Source organism: Physella acuta, unplaced genomic scaffold, assembly GCF_028476545.2.
Source record: "Physella acuta isolate Inbredline_101_S28 unplaced genomic scaffold, ASM2847654v3 ptg000275l, whole genome shotgun sequence".
NCBI lineage: Eukaryota > Metazoa > Mollusca > Gastropoda > Physidae > Physella > Physella acuta.
Window position 1 is genome coordinate 218414 of NW_026731794.1, and position 21665 is coordinate 240078.

The 21665-nt window shown below is 36.6% G+C and overlaps 1 protein-coding gene across 2 annotated transcripts; it reads right to left on the bottom strand.

Moving 5' to 3' along the window:
* Positions 1-45: 45 nt before the first annotated feature.
* Positions 46-20307, bottom strand: LOC131939319 (dual specificity mitogen-activated protein kinase kinase 7). 2 transcript variants are annotated; one of them, XR_009386401.1, is made up of 14 exons: positions 20144-20307; positions 13730-13871; positions 13390-13456; positions 11146-11259; positions 9886-10005; positions 7192-7299; positions 6644-6695; positions 6195-6322; positions 5253-5333; positions 4513-4649; positions 4365-4410; positions 4141-4242; positions 353-1732; positions 46-241 (listed from the first exon to the last, which is right to left on the bottom strand). XR_009386401.1 is itself a non-coding variant. In XM_059297544.1 (13 exons), the coding sequence occupies exons 1-12, from the start codon at positions 20289-20291 to the stop codon at positions 4144-4146; spliced, it is 1242 nt and encodes a 413-aa protein (XP_059153527.1). In that variant the 5' UTR covers positions 20292-20307; the 3' UTR covers positions 46-1732; positions 4141-4143. The 2 variants fall into 2 exon arrangements, 1 of the variants encoding a protein (XP_059153527.1); XM_059297544.1 differs by having other exon boundaries at positions 46-1732.
* Between the last annotated feature and the right edge of the window lie 1358 nt (positions 20308-21665).

Consider the following 21665-nt stretch of genomic DNA (forward strand, 5'->3'; position numbering starts at 1 on the left):
TTATGTTGAACAGATTTGCTCATAGAACACACACACTCAATACAATTGCAGGTCTAAGTCAGACTCATGAAAATGTTTAATTACAACAGGCAGAAAAGAGATTTCATACTTCAATACATTTGGGTATAACAGCCAAAAATATGTAGGCAATTATGGAATATGTCATTATTTTAGCCAAAAGATGTTAAATAGAACTCAACCCAACCGTCCCATTCAAAGCATGTAGACATAGCAAAGTGACCTGATGGGTCAAGCTAATGTAGACATAGCAAAGTGACCTGATGGGTCAAGCTAATGTAGACATAGCAAAGTGACCTGATGGGTCAAGCTAATGTAGACATAGCAAAGTGACCTGATGGGTCAAGCTAATGTAGACATAGCAAAGTGGGTCAGGTCAACAATAAAGGTGGTACTTTAAAGCACTTAGTAATACATTAGCACCTTAGACTAAGTGGCTCACAAATAGTGGAGCCATGTGGATCTGCACCAACAAATAATAAATCCACTCAATGAGGGCTGACAGCAAAACTTTGACCTAACATAACTCACTCAACAGGCCTCACCTCAGCTATATTTCTACTACAAATTAGCTTATATTCAATTTACTTGCCATAGAGGCCTTCATGCACAAGTAAAACTTGACATTATGCACACACAAAAGGCTCACACCTTCTTCCCTGAAGCTAAAAGAAAAACACTATCATCCAGAAAGCCCCACACAAATGACAGTTGCAGTTGAATAAGCTATCAACCTAGTTGTACCATCCCTGGCACCAAGCTATGAACCTAGTTGTACCATCCCTGGCACCAAGCTATCAACCTAGTTGTACCATCCCTGGCACCAAGCTATCAACCTAGTTGTACCATCCCTGGCACCAAGCTATGAACCTAGTTGTACCATCCCTGGCACCAAGCTATCAACCTAGTTGTACCATCCCTGGCACCAAGCTATCAACCTAGTTGTACCATCCCTGGCACCAAGCTATCAACCTAGTTGTACCATCCCTGGCACCAAGCTATCAACCTAGTTGTACCATCCCTGGCACCAAGCTATCAACCTAGTTGTACCATCCCTGGCACCAAGCTATCAACCTAGTTGTACCATCCCGCGCTGACAATCCCAAGTATTCAGATAAAACAAGAGTCAGCATATACAGTCCCCCACACAGTTGGCCCACTGTAAACAAACCCAGGGCTAAGGCTGAGTAACTCATCTACAAAAATGTATTCTGCTTGTCCACAAGCATCAGTCATAGAAAATGTCACAAAATGTATCTGGATACAACAGCTCATGTAAAAAAGATGGGGTTAAACTTCCTGGCCTTCCAGCAATGTCAGGTGGGAGAACACCTAGAGAATCCTAGCCACAAAACACTTTGATCAATGACCAAGCCTAAGTTTGAAAGAGATTTTCTCCATCCACAAACAGGTATCAAATAAAAGTATCCAAATAGAATGAGCACACTGTATACAGCCCAGTGTACTAGAGGCCAGCTGTAAGGAGCAGACTAATAGAATATACCCAGATCAAGACGGAGGTTGATGAGAACTGGACCTGGCCGGAGTCATGTACTGACCAGTGTAACCTGCTCTCTGTTTGCTTGTGTTGCTAGTCTTGTGTAGCATCTCTTACAGTAGGACCAGCCAACTGACAGACTGACCAGCCAAGTGACCAGTCCAATCTTGCTTCTTCTGTCAGGTCAGCACAGTTCAGGGGAACAACCACATCACTCTGTAGGGAACAACAACAGTAGATTAAGAGCAGCTATGGACATTATATGGGGAACAACAACAGTAGATTTAGTGCAGCTATGGACATTATATGGGGAACAACAACAGTAGATTAAGAGCAGCTATGGACATTATATGGGGAACAACAACAGTAGATTTAGTGCAGCTATGGACATTATATGGGGAACAACAACAGTAGATTTAGTGCAGCTATGGACATTATATGGGGAACAACAAGAGTAGATTTAGTGCAGCTATGGACATTATATGGGGAACAACAACAGTAGATTTAGTGCAGCTATGGACATTATATGGGGAACAACAACAGTAGATTTAGTGCAGCTATGGACATTATATGGGGAACAACAAGAGTAGATTTAGTGCAGCTATGGACATTATATGGGGAACAACAACAGTAGATTTAGTGCAGCTATGGACATTATATGGGGAACAACAACAGTAGATTTAGTGCAGCTATGGACATTATATGGGGGACAACAACAGTAAATTTAGTGCAGCTATGGACATTATATGGGGAACAACAACAGTAGATTTAGTGCAGCTATGGACATTATATGGGGAACAACAACAGTAGATTTAGTGCAGCTATGGACATTATATGGGGAACAACAGCGAGTAAATTTAGTGCAGCTATGGACATTATATGGGGAACAACAACAGTAAATTTAGTGCAGCTATGGACATTATATGGGGAACAACAACATCACTCTGTAGGGAACAACAACAGTAGATTTAGTGCAGATATGGACATTATATGGGGAACAACAACAGTAGATTTAGTGCAGCTATGGACATTATATGGGGGATAACCACATCACTCTGTAGGGAACAACAACAGTAGATTTAGTGCAGCTATGGACATTATATGGGGAACAACAACAGTAGATTTAGAGCAGCTATGGACATTATATGGGGAACAACAACAGTAGATTTAGAGCAGCTATGGACATTATGAACACAGATTAAGATTAGGTATATTTAGAGCAGCTATGGACATCAAGTCTTTTAGAGAAATTATGCACACAGTCTAGATATACTTGACTGTTTGGGCCTTAAGACACTCACCTGTCATGAAGGCCTTAAGACACTCACCTGTCATGAAGGCCTTAAGACACTCACCTGTCATGAAGGCCTTAAGACACTCACCTGTCATGAAGGCCTTAAGACACTCACCTGTCATGAAGGCCTTAAGACACTCACCTGTCATGAAGGCCTTAAGACACTCACCTGTCATGAAGGCCTTAAGACACTCACCTGTCATGAAGGCCTTAAGACACTCACCTGTCATGAAGGCCTTAAGACACTCACCTGTCATGAAGGTCTTAAGACACTCACCTGTCATGAAGGCCTTAAGACACTCACCTGTCATGAAGGCCTTAAGACACTCACCTGTCATGAAGGCCTTAAGACACTCACCTGTCATGAAGGCCTTAAGACACTCACCTGTCATGAAGGCCTTAAGACACTCACCTGTCATGAAGGCCTTAAGACACTCACCTGTCATGAAGGCCTTAAGACACTCACCTGTCATGAAGGCCTTAAGACACTCACCTGTCATGAAGGCCTTAAGACACTCACCTGTCATGAAGGCCTTAAGACACTCACCTGTCATGAAGGCCTTAAGACACTCACCTGTCATGAAGGCCTTAAGACACTCACCTGTCATGAAGGCCTTAAGACACTCACCTGTCATGAAGGCCTTAAGACACTCACCTGTCATGAAGGCCTTAAGACACTCACCTGTCATGAAGGCCTTAAGACACTCACCTGTCATGAAGGCCTTAAGACACTCACCTGTCATGAAGGCCTTAAGACACTCACCTGTCATGAAGGCCTTAAGACACTCACCTGTCATGAAGGCCTTAAGACACTCACCTGTCATGAAGGTCTTAAGACACTCACCTGTCATGAAGGCCTTAAGACACTCACCTGTCATGAAGGCCTTAAGACACTCACCTGTCATGAAGGCCTTAAGACACTCACCTGTCATGAAGGCCTTAAGACACTCACCTGTCATGAAGGTCTTAAGACACTCACCTGTCATGAAGGCCTTAAGACACTCACCTGTCATGAAGGCCTTAAGACACTCACCTGTCATGAAGGCCTTAAGACACTCACCTGTCATGAAGGCCTTAAGACACTCACCTGTCATGAAGGCCTTAAGACACTCACCTGTCATGAAGGCCTTAAGACACTCACCTGTCATGAAGGCCTTAAGACACTCACCTGTCATGAAGGCCTTAAGACACTCACCTGTCATGAAGGCCTTAAGACACTCACCTGTCATGAAGGCCTTAAGACACTCACCTGTCATGAAGGCCTTAAGACACTCACCTGTCATGAAGGCCTTAAGACACTCACCTGTCATGAAGGTCCTAAGACACTCACCTGTCATGAAGGTCTATTCATCTCCATGATTTGAGACATCTCAAACACCCAGGCAGCAATATCAACAACTTCTGCTTCAGATCTCTTGATCAGTGCATGTTCCTGCACAAAGCCAGCATCAAACAAATAAGCATGGTCTTAATGTTAAAACATTTCTAAGGATAAACAATTTTTTATTTAAAATGTATCAAATCAGTGGACATTGTATGTAAATTAAAACTTACCAGCAGTTTCCTATACTTGGGTCTTCTCTTACAATCTTTTGTTAAACTGAAAATTTAAGTGTTTTCATTTAATCTTTGTTTTAGTGTGCATTTTGATTGCTGATTGAAAAGCAAATATTTATCTACATGTTTGAAAAGATAGCCTTACCAATCTTTAACAAAAGACCTGAGATCCATAGAAAACTCTCTCCCCAGTTGAGGTGGGTCTTCCTGTAAGACTTTGGTCAACACTTCAAAATCTGTTTTACAGTTTTTGTAGGGAAACTCACCAGTGGCCAGCTCAACCTGAGGAAGGTTAACTGGACATTATCTTTTTCTTTTACACATCACGTACAACATAGAGGTGGGACATCAAGTTTTTACACAGGGGCATCAACTTTTTTACACACAGGCAAACTTTTTTACACAGGGGCATCAACTTTTTTACACACAGGCAAACTTTTTTACACAGGGGCATCAACTTTTTTACACACAGGCAAACTTTTTTACACACAAACTTTTTTACACAGGGGCATCAACTTTTTTACACACAGGCAAACTTTTTTACACAGGGGCATCAACTTTTTTACACACAGGCAAACTTTTTTACACAGGGGCATCAACTTTTTTTTACACAGACTTTTTTTTTACACATAAAGGTGTCATATCTTTGTTGGACATCAACTTTTTTACACAGACATCAACTTTTTACACGGGCATCAACTTTTTACACAGACATCAACTTTTTACACAGACATCAACCTTTTACACAAGGATATCAACTTTTTGAAAACAACTTTTTACACAATGACAACTTTTTAGATTAAGGTGGACATTAACTTTTTACAGGCGGAGTTGAACAGAGGTGTAACAAATAAAAAGCTGCAAGAAAAAGTGTCCACCACTGACCAGAGATATTCCTAAACTCCACACATCAGCCCGTATGTCATAATCTGGTTTGTTTGGGTCAGGGGGCTCAATTCTTTCAGGCTGAAACAAGATATATCATTTAGTGAGAATATAGTGTATAATACACAGTATTTAGTGAGACTATAACAACACAGTATCCGTTGAAACTATAACAACACAGTTTCTGGTGAGACTAACAAAATAAAATTAGAGATTGTTATAATGCACAGGAGTTTGACCATTTTTGACACATTTTAACCATTAATGTCCCATTCATTCTACCAAAACTCCACCCATGACGGCCCAATGTAAGGAGCATAACTCTGTATGATCAAGTGAATAGTTTCACAAAATATTTGTTTTTGTCTAAATGAAATTGAAAATTAAGATAAAAACTACTGCTTAATGTTGGGAATAAACCTGGCTTTCCAACAGTATTAAATAGAATATATTATATTCGGTACAAGTACAGTATAAAAATAAAAAATGTCGGAGAAAATTCAAAACAGGTCATTTTCTGTAGTCAACTTTATTTATTTTTGTCTAAACAACTATGCATCGAATTTAACAGTTAAATATCAATTTGGTTATGTTTAAGATATTCATAAAATAGGCCTACATGCCTAGATACGTTTAGATGCATCATTTTATTTTATTTTTAATATTAAATCTACTAAAAATAGGACAGATGAGTCTAAAATTTCGAGATAGAAACTATTATTTTTTATCTTTCAAAAGCACCAATGAAATTAGAAGACCGGAAAAGGATGCTGAAACTATCCGACTTCCTGTTTAGTTAAAAATTAGGATTTGTAGGCCAAATTTTAATGAAACAAATTTAATTTTTCTTTGCGTATTGTAAGCGGGCGGCAGCGGGCATTACGGGACATTAATGGTTAAACAAAAAAAACAAAGCTAATAAATGTATAACCAGCAACTTACTGCCATGTATGCTGCACATCCAGCACTTCTTGTTTTGGCCTTTGAGTCGACCAGTCGCCCACTGATGCCAAAATCACACAGTTTGACATTGCCTTTCTCATCTAACAGGATGTTGGAGGGTTTGACATCTGTCAGAGTGTACAGACACTATTGCTGACTAAATACATTTACATCCATTCTACACGACATTGATCATATTCTTTCATGGATCAGCCACATATTATTTCCACAAAAAAGTTTCAATTTGAGACCCCTCCTTGATATAATGAGTTTTTACTTGTTAAATATTTAATATCTCTGCTTATTAAATTTAATCACCCCCCCCCCCCCCCAAGATTCCTTTTTGTTAACCCCTCACCCCCTCCAAGTTGAGTCTTAAAAAGAAGACTGATGAGATTCTCAATAAACTACTAGGTTTCTAATAAGCTATCAGATGCAACATTTCTTACCTCTATGTATAACTCCATGTCTTTCTTTTAGGTAGTTCAGAGCTTTTACAGTCTATCAGCAGTTTAAGAAAAAAATTCTCTTTAGAGAAATGGCAGAAACTATTAAATGTTTACATGTGTCTCACCAAAACAAATGACCAAGTTACCCACATAAACAAATGACCAAGTTACCCACCTAAACAAATGACCAAGTTACCCACCTAAACAAATGACCAAGTTACTCACATAAACAAATGACCAAGTTACCCACCTAAATAAATGACCAAGTCACCCACATAAACAAATGACCAAGTTACCCACCTAAACAAATGACCAAGTTACCCACCTGAACAAATGACCAAGTTACCCACCTAAACAAATGACCAAGTTACCCACCTAAACAAATGACCAAGTTACCCACATAAACAAATGACCAAGTTACCCACCTAAACAAATGACCAAGTTACCCACATAAACAAATGACCAAGTTACCCACCTAAACAAATGACCAAGTTACCCACCTAAATAAATGACCAAATGCCCCACCCAACATAACCTGTGCTACTTACAGCTACAGTGATTTTGCCTAATATTTTTTCTGGCACTGGGCGATGTGTCCTTTTCAACAATTTGTCTAAACAAGTGTACATGAGCTCCATACAGATCCACACTTCACTCTGAAATGTTTAAATATCCTTGCATAGGTTGATGCAAGTGGGTTGTAGCTTACAAACAATGTTATGTCATCTTTAAATCAGAATTAAACCTTTATAATAACAAGCTTTTAAAAAACATTTGGTCACTCTAAAATATTTTTAATAGATCATAAAACCAATGCATTTCTTTTTTTAGTACTATAGCTATACAAATTTATGATTTTCTAATTTTTAGTGTATTCAAATTAAAAACCATATGATTATAAGTGTTTATACAAGATTTTTTTTTTCTTTTTAGTATTTAGATATTGTAAAAAACTTTTTAAAAACAACTGGACTGTACAATTCCCAGTTAAAAAACTCTCTACTGCACTATGCCACCCCAACCATCCTGCCACTCCCAAAACACATCACGACCATCCTGCTAACCACCCTTGATTTTTTACACAAAAAACAACTTATGTTGTCATCTCTGCAAGTCAGCACTAACAAAGTAGCCTAGTCAAAACACTTGATAAAATTTATAACAATTGGCTCAGTTTTCTAAATAACAGAATGTTAATGGAAATAACTAATTATACACTAAAAGGGAATTCTATTTTATCACTTAATTTAAGGTAATTTAAAAAAGGCAGTCACTTTAGCTTTCCCTAAGTTGAATCAGGCACCAATCAGAAATGGGTAGGTTGTGTGATGTCCTACAAACTCAAGCCTACCAAGTGAAGACTATCAAGGTAGGTAGGTTGTGTGATGTCCTAAGAACTCAAGCCTACCAAGTGAAGACTATCAAGGTAGGTAGGTTGTGTGATGTCCTACAAACTCAAGCCTACCAAGTGAAGACTATCAAGGTAGGTAGGTTCTGTGATGTCCTACAAACTCAAGCCTACAAAGTGAAGACTATCAAGGTAGGTAGGTTGTGTGATGTCCTACAAACTCAAGCCTACCAAGTGAAGACTATCAAGGTAGGTAGGTTGTGTGATGTCCTACAAACTCAAGCCTACCAAGTGAAGACTATCAAGGGTTCTGTGATGTCCTACAAACTCAAGCCTACAAAGTGAAGACTATCAAGGGTTCTGTGATGTCCTACAAACTCAAGCCTACAAAGTGAAGACTATCAAGGTAGGTAGGTTGTGTGATGTCCTACAAACTCAAGCCTACCAAGTGAAGACTATCAAGGTAGGTAGGTTGTGTGATGTCCTACAAACTCAAGCCTACCAAGTGAAGACTATCAAGGTAGGTAGGTTGTGTGATGTCCTACAAACTCAAGCCTACAAAGTGAAGACTATCAAGGTAGGTAGGTTCTGTGATGTCCTACAAACTCAAGCCTACCAAGTGAAGACTATCAAGGTAGGTAGGTTGTGTGATGTCCTACAAACTCAAGCCTACCAAGTGAAGACTATCAAGGTAGGTAGGTTGTGTGATGTCCTACAAACTCAAGCCTACCAAGTGAAGACTATCAAGGTAGGTAGGTTGTGTGATGTCCTACAAACTCAAGCCTACAAAGTGAAGACTATCAAGGTAGGTAGGTTGTGTGATGTCCTACAAACTCAAGCCTACAAAGTGAAGACTATCAAGGTAGGTAGGTTCTGTGATGTCCTACAAACTCAAGCCTACCAAGTGAAGACTATCAAGGTAGGTAGGTTGTGTGATGTCCTACAAACTCAAGCCTACAAAGTGAAGACTATCAAGGTAGGTAGGTTGTGTGATGTCCTACAAACTCAAGCCTACAAAGTGAAGACTATCAAGGTAGGTAGGTTGTGTGATGTCCTACAAACTCAAGCCTACCAAGTGAAGACTATCAAGGTAGGTAGGTTGTGTGATGTCCTACAAACTCAAGCCTACCAAGTGAAGACTATCAAGGTAGGTAGGTTGTGTGATGTCCTACAAACTCAAGCCTACCAAGTGAAGACTATCAAGGTAGGTAGGTTGTGTGATGTCCTACAAACTCAAGCCTACCAAGTGAAGACTATCAAGGTAGGTAGGTTGTGTGATGTCCTACAAACTCAAGCCTACCAAGTGAAGACTATCAAGGTAGGTAGGTTGTGTGATGTCCTACAAACTCAAGCCTACCAAGTGAAGACTATCAAGGTAGGTAGGTTGTGTGATGTCCTACAAACTCAAGCCTACCAAGTGAAGACTATCAAGGGTTCTGTGCTGTCCTACAAACTCAACTATCAAGGTGGTAAACATGTCTTCTACAGCTGGACCAAGCAAAAAAGTTAGACAAACCTTGGTAATAAACATGTCTTCTACAGCTGGACCAAGCAAATAAGTTAGACAAACCTTGGTAATAAACATGTCTTCTACAGCTGGACCAAGCAAATAAGTTAGACAAACCTTGGTAATAAACATGTCTTCTACAGCTGGACCAAGCAAATAAGTTAGACAAACCTTGGTAATAAACATGTCTTCTACAGCTGGACCAAGCAAATAAGTTAGACAAACCTTGGTAATAAACATGTCTTCTACAGCTGGACCAAGCAAATAAGTTAGACAAACCTTGGTAATAAACATGTCTTCTACAGCTGGACCAAGCAAATAAGTTAGACAAACCTTGGTAATAAACATGTCTTCTACAGCTGGACCAAGCAAATAAGTTAGACAAACCTTGGTAATAAACGTGCCCACACACTGCACTATATAGGGACAGTCATGGCTTTTGATGACCACATCTAGGTCCATGATGATTCTTTTATTCTCCTCCTTATTACCAGAACGTCTCATTTGCTAGAAAATAAAACATACTTGTTTGCTAAAATATCTTTACATTTGGAGTGAAGTGTTTGAAACTGAAGAAACTTTTCATAATAAAATACTGACCTTGAAAGACCTCAAAGACCAGACAAAGTAAAGCAGAAAACAGAAAATCTGGACCAACTTCAAATGTCATCTATGGAGGCATTTACTCAAGTGATAGGCTGACCTTGACTTACTGAAGTGATAGGCTGACCTGGACTTACTGAAGTGATAGGCTGACCTTGACTTACTGAAGTGATAAGCTGACCTGGACTTACTGAAGTGATAAGCTGACCTTGACTTACTGAAGTGATAGGCTGACCTGGACTTACTGAAGTGATAGGCTGACCTTGACTTACTGAAGTGATAGGCTGACCTGGACTTACTGAAGTGATAAGCTGACCTGGACTTACTGAAGTGATAAGCTGACCTTGACTTACTGAAGTGATAGGCTGACCTTGACTGACTGAAGTGATAGGCTGACCTGGACTTACTGAAGTGATAAGCTGACCTGGACTTACTGAAGTGATAGGCTGACCTGGACTTACTGAAGTGATAGGCTGACCTTGACTTACTGAAGTGATAGGCTGACCTGGACTTACTGAAGTGATAAGCTGACCTTGACTTACTGAAGTGATAGGCTGACCTTGACTTACTGAAGTGATAGGCTGACCTTGACTTACTGAAGTGATAGGCTGACCTTGACTTACTGAAGTGATAGGCTGACCTTGACTTACTGAAGTGATAGGCTGACCTTGACTTACTGAAGTGATAAGCTGACCTTGACTTACTGAAGTGATAGGCTGACCTTGACTTACTGAAGTGATAGGCTGACCTTGACTTACTGAAGTGATAGGCTGACCTGGACTTACTGAAGTGATAAGCTGACCTTGACTTACTGAAGTGATAGGCTGACCTGGACTTACTGAAGTGATAAGCTGACCTTGACTTACTGAAGTGATAGGCTGACCTGGACTTACTGAAGTGATAAGCTGACCTTGACTTACTGAAGTGATAGGCTGACCTTGACTTACTGAAGTGATAGGCTGACCTTGACTTACTGAAGTGATAGGCTGACCTTGACTTACTCAAGAAATAGGCTGACCTGGACTTACTGAAGTTATAGCTTACCTTTACTGCCATTAGGTTATTTGTTGGCTTGTGCCTCATCCTGGTGACCTGCCCACATGTCCCATGGCCCAGCTCACCCTCAGGCTGAAGATCTTCTTCAGAGCTCAGAAATCTCTGGACAGTTATTGTAATCATTTAATAATCTTAGCATTTACAAAAACCTCTCACAATCACAGCCACCCCCAGAAATCTCTGGACAGTTATTGTAATCATTTAATAATCTTAGCATTTACAAAAACCTCTCACAATCACAGCCACCCCCAGAAATCTCTGGACAGTTATTGTAATCATTTAATAATCTTAGCATTTACAAAAACCTCTCACAATCACAGCCACCCCCAGAAATCTCTGGACAGTTATTGTAATCATTTAATAATCTTAGCATTTACAAAAACCTCTCACAATCACAGCCACCCCCAGAAATCTCTGGACAGTTATTGTAATCATTTAATAATCTTAGCATTTAAAAAAAGCTCTCACAATCACAGCCACCCCCAGAAATCTCTGGACAGTTATTGTAATCATTTAATAATCTTAGCATTTACAAAAACCTCTCACAATCACAGCCACCCCCAGAAATCTCTGGACAGTTATTGTAATCATTTAATAATCTTAGCATTTACAAAAACCTCTCACAATCACAGCCACCCCCAGAAATCTCTGGACAGTTATTGTAATCATTTAATAATCTTAGCATTTACAAAAACCTCTCACAATCACAGCCACCCCCAGAAATCTCTGGACAGTTATTGTAATCATTTAATAATCTTAGCATTTAAAAAAACCTCTCACAATCACAGCCACCCCCAGAAATCTCTGGACAGTTATTGTAATCATTTAATAATCTTAGCATTTACAAAAACCTCTCACAATCACAGCCACCCCCAGAAATCTCTGGACAGTTATTGTAATCATTTAATAATCTTAGCATTTACAAAAACCTCTCACAATCACAGCCACCCCCAGAAATCTCTGGACAGTTATTGTAATCATTTAATAATCTTAGCATTTACAAAAACCTCTCACAATCACAGCCACCCCCAGAAATCTCTGGACAGTTATTGTAATCATTTAATAATCTTAGCATTTACAAAAACCTCTCACAATCACAGCCACCCCCAGAAATCTCTGGACAGTTATTGTAATCATTTAATAATCTTAGCATTTAAAAAAACCTCTCACAATCACTTTATGTTTTAAATAGCAATGCAAGTTTGTAATAAGTTATATTATTCTCTTTAAACAATGAGCGATAATTCTACTTATGGAATTTTTTTTAGCTCTCACGTATTTTTTATGTTTCATTATAAAGCCAAACCATGTCAGCTACTGTTTTTGTGTACTATGACTTGATGAATTATTCCTCTAGGGATGGAAGATTAACCATTAGAACTGCTTTAAGACCCTACTGACGCTCTCAGCCTTAGACAAGCCAGCCTGCCAAAAGGTAATGTTTCCCCAAATGAAAGAAGATAATATTTCCTCTTTTTAATTTGTTTATTTTATTGAATCAAAGTTTTTAATTGTATTATCATAAATCTAGGTCATGCTACAATTAGAGCTGTCATTTTTAGTTATATTTACTTTCTGTAATATTCCTATTATGTTTATTTTGTACAAGCCGACCCGCGGCGTATCATACGCCGCTATTTAGTTGTTTTTTTTCTACTTTTCAGTAATTCATAATTTGTGAATTCGACAGTACCAATGCTGCCACTGAAAATATGTGCTTTAAAACACTAACACCCCCCCCCCCCGTGAAAGCAGCCTCCTCTTAGTTACCTCCTCTAATTTTAAAATCGTTTCAAACTAAATTATCTGCCCCTAATAGCCGTCACCAAACCCGGCTCTATGATTGTAAAATGTAAACATTTAGAGTGAACTACAACTCACCCGGCCATGTAGGGGGGGGGGGGGGGTAGCGATAGAGAGGAAGAGAGGGGACTGCAAAGGCGCGCTTGCAGCTTGTTTTTTAAGAGCTCCCAGAAGAGAATTAGTTGTAAAACCATTTGCAAAACAGCAATTTTTTCAAACACTGAAATTCCATTAAGCAGCCGCCTCTAAACAGTATGTTGGGACGTTATTGAATTAACCAAAATGAATGTATTTATTCTAATACTAATCCAGTCCATAATTTTGGCAGAAAAATTGACCTACTTTAATTTTCTGTGAATAAGAAATCTTAAATCATCAAAATACAAGACACACACCTGATCCACAACTGAAAAAAATACTATTACATACCTGATCCCCAAATGTTAAGACTCCCGACTGTTTCATTATTTCCTCTATTTTCTGATCTATTTCAGCACTGAAAATTTTAAAAAAAATGAATTTTAAAAAATGATGACTAATCTATAACACAAAGGCTAATCTGTAACATAAATGTCCATTGAAAAAAGTTGTGTAATTAAATCATTTTTGGATAATTCTCATTTAATCTTCGTCTTCTGTGTTTACCAAGCCATGTTTTTATAATTTTGTTTACCACAGGTTATAAACTATACTTATAATTTTCTAATGGAAAATTTAAGTATTCAGCAAAACTGTTTAGAGGAGACTTGAAAAAATGTCACCAGTTTACCTGTCAGGTAACACCCTTAAAGGTGACTTGGCACTACAGTCAAGGTTCATGTTGCTCATATTGGGTCTCCTCCTACCTTCTGAGGCCGAGCGAGATGGATTAGCACCCAGAAAAGTATTTCCCGACGCCATATTTCCTGCTACTGTAACATCAAACAAATAAGAAAATCATGAAAATGAAACAATTAAAAATAGTAAAATAGAAGTAGTAGGCCTAAAGATTGTTCCTTGACCTCCCACCCATACAGACAGGTGCATAGGACTGGTAGATTACTTGATTCCAGTCACTACTAAATCTGATCTTTAGACAAATTTAATTTAAAATAAAAGCAGAAATATTCTAAAAAGGAATCAGAATTTTTAAAATTACAAAGCCACATTAAAGATTATTTCTTAACGAAAATCAGCAGCAAATGTGGACAAGACTTAGTGACACGGATGTGACGCCTACCTGTACTATTAAAAAAATGTAAAATTGTTTTTGTAGGAATATTTATAAATCCCTAAATTATTTTAAGAGAAATGAATGGACTATAATATAGAAATTAAAAAATTAATAGAAATAAAATGCATGTAAAAATAAAATTTTAATCAATTATGACTCAAGCTCTCTAAGGTCAACAATATCAACTAAAAATGTTTTTTAGCCCTTAATATTGTTATCTCCATCCATTTCCATTGAAGAAAATCTAAACTTTTAGGGGTCTAGCTGTAATTTTTGCATGCCAAATCTTACATTTTCTACGGTCAAACAAAGCACTCAATAACACCCCTACAGTTGAATACAGTGATAGTGCGTGGGTTGATGAAGAATTACAGGTTTTCCCATAAAGCATTCTTGATCAACAATATTTGGGGTAATTAAAACTAGAATACCCTTTTCTAATTAACAATCTAAAAGTTTTTTACAAATATATCCAATACAAGAATTCATTTTTGAGAGGTCTATGCAATTTTTTTTCAAAATTTTGTGGATTTTGAGAAAAGTCAGCTACTATGAGGTAGGCCTACATGGTTAGAGAAATCTAATTTTAGCTATTTTTGCGGGGTTTTTTCTGTGTTATGTTTATCTTTGTGAAGAATGGAGTAAAAAAATTGGTTGTTTGCATTATTATTTAGGCCCTAAATAATGCACACCACTTAGGCCTAAATTATATTAGGGATTTAGGTATAAACACAAATTTCATTATATTAAAATAAAAAATATATGCTCTTGTAGATCTCAATCAGGAGAAAACAAAACAGAAAAAATTTTCTTTCTATCCCAAATAGTTTTTTTTTTATGAATTTTTTTGTGGGGGGTAAAAGTCCCTCCTTTTAACATTGGCCATTTGTGATAAGTCATCATAGGGTATCTATAAATGAGTATAGTTTGGTTAATTTCAGTTGGATTTTGTTCATATTTGCAGAGTTTGTCTACAATGTTATAGGGAAGGTATATTCATAGTAAAACTGAAGAAAAAAAAAAAAAAAGTATACTTTTGATGAAATATCTACCCCTACATTAAAAAACGCACTATGTTCTTTTACATTAATTTATATGTATTATTTTTAGAGCAATGTTTGATACACATATAATAGATAAAGGTATTTCATTCTAAATATTTGAATTTTAAATATCCAAATATGAAAAAAGGTTAGTAGAATTAGTAGAACGTTAAACTCAACCGAATTTGAACTGCATGCACAGAATACTTACTTCAACTTCGGAAATGCATTTTACTAAAACTGCATTAGCCTTATCTTATACTTACAGGGTATTTCAAAATATAACTTATTTATTTTTTAACTCCTAGTAGAACATAAACTACTTAGCAAAAAGATGCATGCACCAAAGATAAATTGATATTTTTATGATCAACAAGCAGGGTTGTATCAATTTTATTTGCATCGTTACCCACAACAGTGAAACTCCTCCGGATGGAGAAAACTAGATCCCATACTTCAATAATAATACCCTGCCTGTGATCATATAAATAACAATCTGAAATAAACAATAAATCAATTGTTTTGACAAGCAAATCAAGATTTTTTTATAATCATCATCACAATGTTTTCCATTTTAGTAATTGATTGGGTTTCCATTCATGATTGGTTTGATTTTGTTTTCATTCACAGGACATTATTTTGTGGAATGTACTTCTTACCCAGACATTTAAAGAATACTCAGTCGAAGAACTCAATATCTAATTGTTCACATCAAAGTTATATTTACACAATTTACAACTTTATAACTGAAGTCATCAATGTTCCAATTATAAAAATAAAAAAATTTATAAGAATACAAATATTTACAGAAAGCTTGTGATATAAAAGTTTAAATTAACATTAGATCATGTAAAATGAGATCAGTTAAAAAATCTGTCAAAATGATGTTGTAATCAACAGATTCATCTTCTACTTCATCTGGCTTCCAGTAGGACACTGTAAGATATTTCTCAGGATTCTTCTGCCCTTTGAAATATACATCAACAATTCTTCCATTATACAACACATCTTTGCCTTCAACATCCCATAAATGATTAATTTGTTGGCCAATTAAAAATGTCGGCAGATCAGAAGTTTTTGCAGTTATCAAATTGAACTGATTGACAATTTCAGGAGAACTTCTTTTAAAAATTTCTGAGGAAAAATCATTAGTTTTCAAAGCTTTCTTAATTTGTTTATTTATCATTTTTCTATTTTTCTTATCAAACAGCTTTTCTGTTTCAACTTGTCTCTCCAACGCTTCTTTCTCATTGGCCTTCATTTTTAGATGATTCAATTTTCTTAATTTGTAAGCTTCTTTCATTGAAAAGTTGATGGTCTTTTTAAGCTCATCCTCTGGTTTTTTTAACAGCCATGACATGGTGTTATTAAACCTGCTCTTAACTTTTCCAGAAATAAACATAAATGTGGAATTTGGTGCTCGTCTCCACAGGTAATCTGTCAAACCTAGAGCTCTTTCAGAGGCCATGTTATGTGCTGGTGCTGATGAGGCTTGTTCCATCATTTCGCTACTAGGGTTTGACAAATTTCCTTCAATGTAATTGTACAACTGCCTCTTAAAAACTAAATAAATACTCTGCACTGCAATTGGAATCATGTTTTTAATTAATTCTGTTGTTTCAGGGTTTAAATTGCTTATAAGTGATTTTAATACAGGATCAATTTCTTGATTAATAGGCTCACCAAAAATATTTGATTTTAGAGTAAGAATTTCTAAAGGGCTTGAAACAAAACGTTCAAATTCAGACTGGCAGCCTTGAATAACAGGAACTAGTCCTAAATTTGATTGATTGGAATAAAATTTGGTCATCCAAGGCCCAGTAATTGATTTGCCAATTAGAGCAAGGGTAGTGAGTTGTGCTACAACAATTGGGTCTTCTAGATAACTTTTGATGTTTCTTTTTAAATTTGAAGCTTGATTTTTTGAAACATATGTAAGAAGATTTGATCTATAAAAAATAATAACTCCAGATAAATGGAACAGAATATGCATTCTGTTTCCTACGTATCTCATGAACATTCCAATAGGAATGTCAAATTTTTTACAAAATAATTTAAAACCAGGTGGATCTCCAGTCTTCATTGAGTAACGTAATTTGGAGACATCCATTAAACAGTGAACAGCCTTTGGGTGTAAAGATGTGGATGAAGTTAAGCCAGAAGATTTTTCGTATTCTAAAATGGATTTCCTTGCAGCAGATGCAAAGCCATCAAGGGGATGTACATTGCAATTCAGCTCTAAAATTTGAGTGTCAAATAAAATATTTAATTGTTGGACAACACAGTGGTTAACTGGAGCTCTGTCTGTTACTGTTGAAGATATTTTCTGAATCAATGATTTACAAAATATGGAAACATTGGCCTCTGGAATTTTTTTATGATTAGCATATAAAGATGTAACATGTTGTAAAGACTGAAAAATGTGTTGCGCATAGTCACTAGCCTTAGCACCAGGCAATTCTCTGACATCCAAAATTAGGGGTCTATCTGGAGCTGTTGAAATATGTATCTCATTGACATGGGCTCCATCTACTGGGGTGGCATCCCAAGACAAAGTAACATTTTTATTTAACATCAGTGCTTCACCTATTTGGATATCAGCTAAGATGCCCAGTTCTAGAGACATTTGGGCTACAGTTGTTTGACTAGGCACAGATGAAAGCTTTTGACCTGTCATTGTTTCAATAAAAAATTCTAGCAGGTCACCAGCTGATGCCACAGACACATTACAGAGCAGGGACTTGTACATGCAAAGTCTGGTGTCAGTGTCAAATTCTTTGCCTTTTTTGGTAATTATTTGATCTTTATTTGTAATTTCTTCAAAGCGACAAGTTAAATCATCTATCACTTGATTTAAGGACACAATTTCTTTAGATTGGTTTGAAATCATCAGTTTATTATTTTTCAAAGTAAGTGTATTAGAATCAATTTTAGATTTCAAAATTTTATTTCTTCTCTTTATGTATTTCATTTTTTCCTTTTGTTGAACATAATTATGTACAGGAAGAGCCTTGATTGTGCGTTTTAAACTAATGATCTCTTGCTTCTTTTTAAGCAGACGTTGTGTCATTCTTTTTAATTTTTGATTTACCTTTCTTACTTCGTAGAGCCTTTTTAATGCTGCATGTGCTTTCATAAGTGAAAGTTTCTCTTGTTTTAGCTTTTTATTTTCTTTCAAAAGATTCTCATTTGATATTCTTTTGAATACACAATTGGCACAATCTGTACGAAGTTCTTTATCTAATGTTTGAACTTGAACATGTTTAACAGGTGACGGTTTTGAAGGTCCAGGAATAGAAGGATACATTTCAATAGATGTATGTTTTTTATTCAAGTGATTACAAACATCTTCATCTAAAAAATTTGATATTGCACTCCAGTTGCTGCTAAAATGTTTTTTCAGGAATTTAAATTTCTTTTCAGCATTGAAAATTGTGGTCTTGAGTGCTTTCAGTTCTATGTCACAATATTGAGAGGTCAATACATCACTGTTCAGGTTCTTTATTTCTTTTAAAAGTGATAGTGCTGCTTGATGATAACTTTTATTAATTTTAGAAAACCATATTAAATTCCCAATTTTAATAAATTCATTATGTAAACATTTATAAGAATCAATTAGATTATTGAGTTCTTCTAAAGAATGAGTAATTTCAGTAGGTCTATCCATAGCTGAGAGAAACAAAATAACCAAACAGTAGTTATAATTCATCTTATTAATTATCATTGTTCTATTAATTTTAACTACTTTAATATGTGTACAGCAACAGGTTGTACAGGTAGATCTAGGCCTGATTCTAACTAATGACTATTAAACTAACAACAAAATTAAATTAAAAGTACTAGTGCTAGGCCCTAATAAAAGTACTAAATGTAGAGAAAAAAAACTTGAACAAATATTTGGCAGAAATTAAATCTTCAAGCAAATCTAGAGCTGAAAAGAGGAATATATAGTATGTAATATATATAAAATGTTTTTTAAAACTACAATTAGGAGAGTTGTTTACACATTAATATTAAGAGAATGTTGTTAGTGTGTCAAAACTAAAAAGCCGGCAGTGAGAGAACAGGATGAAAAAATATAACAATGGTGGCAGCGTGACCTACATACAGTGACTACGTTCGGAGCAGTATAACTAATGTCGGAGTCAAAATATCCAAAAACAAATTTCATTTCCAATTACTTAAGATATGTCTGATCAGTAATCTACTCTCATCTAGAGGAATCTTTTAAAAAATCGAGATTCCAACGTATTTGAAACTAACCTTGATACAGGGGGAAGACCAAAGCAGAGACAGCATGCAATCAGGTCGCAAAGCCATTAAAACTAAGGGACAACCACTCTACTTTTTAATTAACCTTAGGAAATGACCTTTTAAACTTAATTAATTACCATAAATTAAAAACTTATTAGTATGCAAAACCAAATCTCGTGGGTCCGGTATCAGAAAGTAATGGGCGATTTCGGGTCATGTTTTTACCGCGAACTCGGCGGATGCCGACAACCCTAATTATATTAAGCAATAATTTAATTTTAAAAATTTTAAGACATCCTACAAAATCTAGACTAGACTACATTCTAGATCTAGAAAGTAAAAAATAAAAATACTAGATCTAGATTCTAGAGTAGATCTAGGCCTAGGCCCTAACTAAAAATACATCAAAAAGTTCAAAAGTTGACTTAGGCCTACCAAAATTGTAAGTTAATAGGGGCCTACAATTCTAAATTAGCATTTGTTTTTAATTAGGTGGAGGCGGAGGTGTGTATTGTGAGTGCTCAACTATGGCATATTGATGAGTGAAGGAGCAAAAACAAAAAGATTTCAAGACAATGCTTTTTCTATTTATAGAAATAAACAAAATCCAGCATAGGCAATAGATTATTTATAGATTGTATAGATTTATATAAATTTAAACACTACAACGAACACATTCGAGGTCGTCTGGGACCAGGTGAACACGTTTCTTGATTTCTGTTCTTTTTTTCTGCATCGTGAGACCTATTCTCAGCCATCAAACGTTTCTGCAGTTCATCAACTTTGTTCAGGAAAAACTGAGACGATGCAGACGACGACATCTTGAATATGGAGATGTCACATGACATATTTCAACAACAATCTAGCCACATTTTCGTATAACTATTACTATACTATTTTATTTTTATTTTTTATGTTGTTTTTTTTTGTGGTCATATTGTTAAGAAATAATTTAATAAGAATTCAAAGCAAAATAAATTGTAGATAAATCTAGAATCTATTAAATGTGTTAGGCCTGAAAAAGTCTATTCTAAAATGAAATTTAAATCGTACTTGGGGGTCAATATAATTTTTTATTTTTATTTTACTTACTTAAAATAGAGTATACAGAAGGGTTCTTAACCTTTTTGGAGGTACCAAACCACATCAGTTGCGCATTCACCGAGCCCGTCTTAATACTTAATAGTTCTATCGTCCGCACTGACAAAATCCGATTGCGAACCATATGAGTCAGAGTGTGTATCTTGAGTCAGTCTTGACATCCCCCTAACCCCCGAGACTGACTCCCCGAATGGGATTCGACCGAACACGGGTTAAGAACCCCTGCTATAGACTAATAGTAATATATTAATATAAAGATCTTCGTGGCCTAATAGTACCAAAGGGTACCAAAAAAAATGCTGACATTATGTTTGAGGTAGGACTGTAGGAGCGGTGTGACACATACTCATAGCTTGTATGATTTTCAAATCCAATTTAGAACTCGAGTATTTACTTTGATCTCCATCCTCACTTTATCACAAGGCGGCCAGATCCCCATAAAAGCAAATGATATCACAATAAAGTCATTGCCACTCTCCTCCTAAACCACCCCCTCCCACACCCCTCCAAGCAAAACCTACCACCGCCTTCCCCCTGGGCAGAGTTTCTTCCAGGCATCTCTTCGGGGGGGGGGGGGCGAAGCCTCCCCAAAAAAAAATTTACCGCCCCCCCCCCCCCCCCGAACGATATGAAATGTACATAATTTATATAGAAAATATATACTTTTAACAGTGTCCGCCCCCACCCCCCGAAGAAAGTCTACCGCCCCCCCCCCCCGAAAATTTCAAGTGCCCCCCCCCCCCCCCCGGAGAAAATAGTCTGGAAGAGACACTGCCCCTGGGTGGGTCTAACCTTTAAATAACGGCCAATGTGTAAAAAGGCCTCCATGCATACTGTTGTAACCGTTTCCAAATAAAGTGTAGGCCTATTATCTATCTTATATATATATATATATATATATATATATATATATATATATATATATATATATATATATATATATATATATATATATATATATATATATATATATATATATATATATATATATATAATTCTCTTCTTGGAGACGTTAGAAAACACCAAGCTGTAAGCGCGCATAGCAGTCCCCTCTCTTCCTCTATAGGCATATCGCAACCACCCCCACCCCCACA

Bases quoted from the DNA above. Each gene is read 5' to 3' on its own strand.
- LOC131939319 (XM_059297544.1), bottom strand. From the start codon at position 20,291: ATGTCGTCGTCTGCATCGTCTCAGTTTTTCCTGAACAAAGTTGATGAA. The intron at 7,300-9,885 runs GTTTGTCTAACT...TAAACATTTCAG, and splicing joins TGGGCACGTTTATTACCAAG to AGTGAAGTGTGGATCTGTAT. The intron at 4,650-5,252 runs GTCAGTGGTGGA...AACCTTCCTCAG, and splicing joins GGAGTTTAGGAATATCTCTG to GTTGAGCTGGCCACTGGTGA.